This window comes from Amphiprion ocellaris, chromosome 6 (assembly GCF_022539595.1).
Source record: "Amphiprion ocellaris isolate individual 3 ecotype Okinawa chromosome 6, ASM2253959v1, whole genome shotgun sequence".
Classification (NCBI taxonomy): Eukaryota; Metazoa; Chordata; class Actinopteri; family Pomacentridae; genus Amphiprion; species Amphiprion ocellaris.
The window spans coordinates 16,132,762-16,140,297 of record NC_072771.1 but is presented as its reverse complement, the minus strand read 5'-3'; the positions used below and the strand labels follow the sequence as shown (position 1 = coordinate 16,140,297).

The 7,536-nt window shown below is 44.5% G+C and overlaps 1 protein-coding gene across 2 annotated transcripts; it reads left to right on the top strand.

The window, feature by feature from the left end:
- The first annotated feature begins 450 nt into the window (after positions 1-450).
- On the top strand, positions 451-6,955 carry asphd2 (aspartate beta-hydroxylase domain containing 2). 2 transcript variants are annotated; one of them, XM_035952188.2, is made up of 4 exons: positions 451-777; positions 1,888-3,090; positions 3,535-3,648; positions 3,839-6,955. In XM_035952188.2, exons 2-4 carry the CDS (start codon positions 2,226-2,228, stop codon positions 3,967-3,969), a joined length of 1,110 nt encoding a protein of 369 aa, XP_035808081.1. In that variant the 5' UTR covers positions 451-777; positions 1,888-2,225; the 3' UTR covers positions 3,970-6,955. The 2 variants fall into 2 exon arrangements, with proteins under 2 accessions (XP_035808081.1, XP_054867306.1); XM_055011331.1 differs by having other exon boundaries at positions 451-781.
- The last annotated feature ends 581 nt before the right edge of the window (positions 6,956-7,536 follow it).

Genomic DNA, 7,536 nt, shown 5'->3' with positions numbered 1-7,536 from the left:
TTTGTATTTTTTATATATATATATATATATATATATATATATATATATAAACATCTACTATTGCACAGAGAGAGAGAGAGAGTAAGGTCATTTCCATCCTTGCGATGTCATGTGCATATTGAAGGATTGACAATAAAACTGACTTTGACTTTGAAGACAGATATTTGAACATTATATTTCTTTTTGAAGGCCCACGTTCAATCATCTTTACTCATGTTTTACTGTCTTTTTTTGTTTATTTGTTTATTGTTGTTGTTGTTGTTGTTGTTGTTAATGTTAATACTGAGCCTTACTGTTTTAAATTGCTCTGACTTACAGCTAGATATCATTGCCCCACTGACTTTCATACAGATGGGAGGGAGTTTGGGGTTGTGGCCCTTTTTTTTTCCTCCGCCTCTCCAGAGACGTTTATTTTGAAAGGCACCGCTGGAAACACTGCCGCACATCCCTCCGCTGGCTTGACGCTGGGTGGCTTCTCTCTGCTGGAGCTTTGGTATTTACATCAATATTATCTTAAGCCTACCCGCCGCTGCTGTCCAGCTCAGACAGCCAGACAGGGAGCCCAGCCGTCGGTAGGACAGCTCTTTATTTTTTTTCCCCTCTGTTGCAGGGCGGCTGTCCGTCCCAGTTAGGACTTCTTTTGTGCATTTTGGAGCTCTTTCCTATGATGTTGCCGAGTGATCTCCGTCTACCTTGTGCACTGCAGTGGTGCGCAGCTTCGCCTGGAGAAACACCTGTGCGCCTCTCCTCTCCACTGGCCACAGTCATGAATGTTGAGTAGGTATGGACGCAAACCTGTGCACGAAACCAGCGCACCAAACATCCACGTAGCTTCAGAGAAGAGGGGGGGTGAAAAGACAACACGAGATTCTTCTCTGCTTGTTTACCGAGGGCTTATTGAACGGGCGCAGCTCATCAATATGTTGGTCATCAGTTGGCGGCTCGGCCCCGGTTTGGCTCCGGTGGTCAGATTACAGTGGAGCGTTTGGAGGAATGAGGCGGGGTGTGTGTTTTACATGGCTTCTCGGTTGGGTTTTGGTGGTCAGTGTGTCCTAAAAGCAGCGGGAGCGTGTTGGAGGTGGGGAAGATGTGGGGGCGTCTTGATGCTGTCAGACAGGATGTAGGGGAGGATCTACTGGAGCAGGATTACCCGACCATTTTTGGTGAGAGCGCATCGTGGAGTTCTGATCACAGTTGACGCATTGCACTCGTCGCGTTTTGGCTGCCGGTCCATCACCATTATATAACCACACTCATGTAATCCAGCCTTTATATATATATATATATATATATATATATATATATATATATATATATACTTAGACAGCATACGACTCCACAGACTGCTGCTCTCCCCCTTCCCTCCCCCCCTGAGGATCCATTTATGCAGCTCCTGCTGAGCAACCTATGAATGCCAATTATAAATGTGGGTGGGTATCAACACTGTTTACGTTTACATAATTCACAGCTCAGCGTGCGCGCGCGTGTGCGTGATGCGCAAAAAAAAATGTTACAAAGAGGGAGAGACTTGTGTTAAATGCAGCAATGTGCCCATGACTCATGGTTTTATACAGTGCAGTACAGGGGTGTGTGTGGAGAGCTGGAATCCAAATTGTGTTCCCAGTGTGTGTGCATGTGTGTGTATGTGTGTGTGTTCATGGGGTGCAGTCATTTTGAAGTGTGTGGGTGACTTCCAGCAGGTGTGTTTTTGCGTGTGGTGGGAGATTTACTGCCAAACTCTAAAGAGGGAGACACAAAGGAAAGTGTAATGATACCTCCATCAGAGTTTGGAGTATTAATGTCAACCAGAGTATCTTCCTAACAATACTTCCAACATCCTCTTCTCTCCTTTCCCCCCTTTTCTCTCCTTCTGTCTTTGTTTCTCAGGGAGCAGATAACCCTACGGCACAGTGTCTGTCTGCATTTGTCTGCAAGAACAAGAGAGGGAGAAGCACCAATACCGCACAGCCAGACATCATGCAAGGAGAAAGCTTCCCTCGCTGCAGAGAGCTGAAATGTTAGGACTGAAGAGCGAGTGTGTCAGATCAAATCAGCAGACTGTTTACATCAGGGAGGGCGATAAGAGCTGCTTGACACCAGAGACAATAACGCCCTGTGTGTGGTTTAAGGCCCCTTTCAATCACAGTCGAGAAAAGACACGTTAACTGACCCTTCATCAGCACTTTATAGTTCCGTCCGATTCAGCAGTCCAGAGACGAGCCCAAATGGAGTGGTCACTAGAAAGCGTGAGGGAGATGGTGGCAGGAGGGATGCAGTCTATAAGGGAGTGTGAGATCTGTGCTTTTGCCATAGCCATGTGTGTGCTGCTGCTGTTCATGTGGTATTGTTACAGGGTGGGCCGGGAGCACGGCTCCAGCCCCCTGCGCGGGAGGTACCTGGCCGGGCCTGGGCGGATCGGAGGGGTGGTGGGGGGTTTCATGAGTTCAGACTGCCGCGGCAGGGGCAAAGGGAAGCATGGGTCACTGCTGGAGGAGCAGAACGGCTTCGCTTTCTGCCAGTCGTCGGAGTGCTTCCGCTGCACGAGTGCAGGGGAGAGTCTGAACCAGAGGCTCTATCACAGCCTGCAGGATTACGCCAAGCGCTACACCTGGTCAGGTATGGGCAGGGTGCACAAAGGAGTCCGAGACCAAGGGCGATACCTTAACAGCCGGCCCACCATCCAGCGGCCAGAGGTGTTCTTCCTCCCCGACCTGCCGTCAGCCCCTTTCTTCTCCAGAGAGGTGCAGAGACATGACGTGGAGCTGCTGGAGCAGAGCTTCCCTGCCCTCCTGGCTGAGTTTGAGAGCATCTACCACCAACCTCCGGCCCGCAGTGGCTCCTCGCTGCCACCAGGCTGGAAGGCCAACAGCACTCCTCGTGGGCAGTGGTGGACCTACTACCTGGTCAACCAAGGCACCCCTCTGGTTCTGAATGTCAGGAGATGCCCTCGGGCCTGGAGGGTGCTGGGCCAGCTGCGCACCTTCATCGCCAACAACGTGTTTGGAAACGCCTGCTTCTCTGTGCTGACGCCTGGAGCTCTCATCACCGAGCATTACGGTCCGACAAATGTCAGGCTGCGCTGCCACCTGGGTAAGAGGGTTTAGTGAACTGAAACTGATGAGGCTCGGTGTGTATTTATCTCAACACTAAAGCAGATGATTTCAGTAATAAGCATATTTAACCTCAGAGGATGAGCAACACGGTGAATCAGCAGCTGTAGTGTTTAGACAGATGTGATAAATCCTCCTGAGTCATGGAGGAACACGGCTAAAATGTCCCATGACAACAAAATGTATTGTTTTTACTTCACCTGAGGTTTGATCTTATTTCCATCTGTTCTCTGTGAGATGGTTATAAATAGGGATGTTTATTGTTATGTAGCTAGTCAGGATCCTATAGAGCAGCAAACTGATACAGAACATTGTGTATTTTGTGTGAGATGTAGAAGCTGGGGGGTTGGATAGCAGCATGAAATGCTTTAAGATTGCCTGTCTTTACCCGTGATGACCCATGACTGGGCTTTTTCTCTGGCAGGTCTCAGAGTGCCCCCTTCCTGTGAGCTGGTCGTCGGTGGAGAGCCACAGTGCTGGTCTGAGGGCAGCTGTCTGCTTTTCGATGACTCCTTCCTCCACAGGGCTTTCCACGAGGGTAAGACAAGATTAAAGTTGAATTTTTTCTTGCCTCGCGTCGTTTATTTGTTCCTAGAAAGAGGATTGACCTAAAAGTGATATAATCCAACAGCTGAGGAAAATGGATAGCCTTTTAATACGAGTCTGATATATGTTTTAGTGAAACAACGTGACTTGGTTTGTCTTTCTGGCGCTGTTTCTGTGCGTAGGCGGCGCAGAGGACGGCCCCAGGGTGGTCTTCATGGTGGACCTGTGGCACCCCAACGTGGCCGCTGCCGAGAGACAAGCCTTGGACTACATTTTCACTCCGGGCCGTTTGGAGGACAAGGAGGGAAAATAGGTGTGAGTGAGAAACCATGTCCGAGCAAGCAAGCAACAGATGGCATTTAGGGAAGTGTCTGTAGGATTGGGGAGCAACTCTTCTTCTGCCTCCAGACCAGCTCTCACATTCACTGTGTACATAATCTCCGGCTCATCCAGTGTTACTCATAACTCTTCTTAGCAGATGACCAAACATTGGGCCTCTTTTATCAATCGCGTTTTTGTCTGTACAGTTGTGTAAAATGCAGCCATACTTTAAATCCCATACTTGCATTTTGCCAGAACATAGTAGGTGCACATTAGTTCATGCCGTCATCTTATTCATGTGTATTTATACTGCGGTCGGTGACATTTCAGCTCGGAAGTTGCTGTTTTTAATTTTCAGTCACTGAATGTTTCCTGGCGTGTACATGAATGAACACTAAGAATGTTATTTCACATTTCCATTTTTCCATCCTCTAACTTCGGGCCAATTCTGAAAATGATTTCTAAGATTCTATGTGCTGCTCACATCACATTTATTTAGGTTGTTATTTAAGCTGATACAGAGCAAAGTGCATTACAGACACGTTAAGTGGCTCTTAGGGAGCCAAACAATAACGTATCACTCTGTTGCTGTTATGCTTTACAGCATATATAGGTCTAAAGGCCAAACTATTCTATTAGCTATAAATGAACTGGAGTCACTGAATCGGGGCCAGTTTTACTCTGCTGTATTATAGTAGGCCAGTAGAAATAATATGAGGGTAACTTTGGTGGTAGGCAGCCCAAAGGTTAGACAACTAGATTAATAACTAGAAATTTGCTGGTTGGCTGTATCCAGTCATCCAGTCAGTAGAAGTTAGAAATAGTACTGGTATTTTTTGTGTATTTTTTTTCATTGGCGAAAGAAACAAAAAAACCCAAATGTTTATTATTAAAGGCCCCCTGTGAAAATCTTTTTTTTTTCTCATGCTAATATGTCTATATGGTGTTTTTTATATGCAGTAAGACACATCATGAGCAAAATAAGCAATCAACACCATTTCCACCTTAAAGCTGCAGTGTACCGATAACACGAATTCAAACTTTTGAGTTTCACACGTAACAAACCTAAAGCTTTTAGATTTCTGTATCTTTATCCTTCTTCAGAATCACTTCCCAGTTCCGAGATGTATGCCTGAAGTACTCCAATATTCCACTTGTTTTTGTGTTGTATAGTTTCACAGTGTTTGAGCAGAGTGGTAGGTGAGCTGGTGTGCTCGAGCTGCAGCGAGTGGCAAAGGGGTGAGTGGAGACAACAGCAGGGACTTTATAGATCTGCACATTCTAGAGAAACTGATGTGTAAACATACAACTAAGCCATTTTAAGACAGAAAGAATTTACTTTATTGTGGAAAAAAATCCAAATATGTGACTCTGGTACACAGAAGCGAGTTTTTCGGGATTTAATCCGTGACCGGAGAGGGACTTTGAGACGCACAAATGGGTGGGCTAAACACCCCCCTGTTCAGAACTACGTGGCACTAAGTTAGCATTCATGAGCTCCGGCTTATTCCCAGGACTTAAGAAGGGCACATGACGACATGTAACACCTGCATACATTTCTGCAAGGGCTAAGAAATTTGGTAATTTTTTATATTCCTCTGCATGTCCAGTCACACTTAAAATTTTGATTCAAATCAAGACACCCATTGTCTGAGAGTTTGCACGAACACTTTCATATATAGGATACACTTTAGATTGTTTACATTTTTATGAATGACTGGACACTCTCCTGCTTGCAGAATGTTGATATGCTGTGATTGTAATGCACATTATGATTTATACAAAGCCACAGCCTAATTATTGATCAAGTGAAAGAAGTACCGCTTTAGTGATTGTCAGCCAATTGTGCAAAAGTGAATTTAACAATTAGTGCAGAACCAATAAATAAGCAATGCACGGTCCTTCTTTAAATTGAATTTTGGACAAAGGATGCACTGTACGACATTCTTCCTAAACTGCCAACTGTTCCATAGATATCTAAACAAAATGCATTGCAAATAGTGCTGCGACAGTGTAATAATAGCTACAGCTGTCTTATCAATATCAAAGTGAACAGGTTTATCTGTGTGTAGTTTGGTAACTGAGGTCCAATGTCGATCATAATTTGAATGTTTACAGACGCAGCTAATGTCTCTATCATGAACCCTTCCAGTGTGGTAGTTAATTGTGCTCCCCCTTTGAGAATCAGTCCTGCTTTCACAAGACATGGTTAGATAAGCACATTTTTAGGTCAAACTGTGTGAGTCGGCCTGTGCTGTAACACTGGAGATGAAGCGTTTTTGGTAAATTTACTAAACTCTTGTAATCTGGTTGCATTTGATATCAGGTTTGTATTTCTGTAAATATGGTTGAGGTAACAAAAACAAAGTGAATGGTATGAGATGTTTTGAGATGATTGTCTTCAATGCTTTGACTATTGTGTTGTCTTGATTTCTAGCTAAAGTGATTGCATTTCATTCCCCATTCCAAACCCATGAAGTCATTTTGATAGATTCAATTTGTATATTCTGTAAAATGTTTATGAAGTACTATCTCCTGTTGTTCTGTGATGTTTTTTTTTAAATCCCTGTGATTTTGCAGCACCATTATTAAAGCCACAGTCCTTCAGCAGCACTTCATGGATATATGTGCACAGTCTAAAACGAATCTTCCGCAGCTTTACTAGTCCACTGCAATTCAAGATCCCCATCTATTCAGTTCTAATGTTTACAGAGATATGATCGTTTATGAGCTGTTTACAGAATCGGATGGCGCTGACACTCACATTGAGCTGTCTGTAATTAGGTTTCAAATCAAGAGTGCTGTTAATCCACCTTAGAGTACGAAAACTGTCATTCCCAAAGCATTTGCTTTCCAGTATATGATGGGGCAACCATTTTGTTTACATTTGGATTAAGGATTTGTCCTTTAACACAGTCTTGTGTGGATTTTGAACAGTATTTCTGTACATTTAATAAATGGTCGAGTATCTTATTTAACCAGCTGGTGTCAGAATTCTCACTTTTACACAAACATCACAGGTCTGAACCCAGGAGCTGACTTCACAGTGTTCACTCTGCTACACTGCCGAGGAAAGCTTTCCAGGAGAATTAAGTCTTCTGTGGAGATTCGGCTCTGGTATTGATTATACGCACAGCTTAAGCAATTCAGAGGCCGACAGGAGTAATTGTGTTACCTCTTTTCATCCAGATGCAGTTTTATGGTGGTGGCACAGGGAGGCGTAGCAATGCAATGATGTTGTCGCTGCTCTGCTTCCTCATTATCACAGCAGTTATTTCCTGTCAGACCTGTGATGCCTCTAGAGGATATGAAGCCAGAAGCACTAAAAATCTGAGGCAATAATACATGTCAAATAAAAACAGTGGTGTCGTCATTACTCATGGTTTCATAAAATATATACAAAGCCTGCAGGTTAATATTTGGCCCTGCAATCTACTGTCTCTCTCTACCGTCTAAGAAGAGGATTCCCTACACATTAGGGAACATCTTTGCCTCTAAAGTCTTCTCTGGTGGTGCATTCACGGTGGTTGGAGCTGATTTGAGGCTGAGGCACAGCACT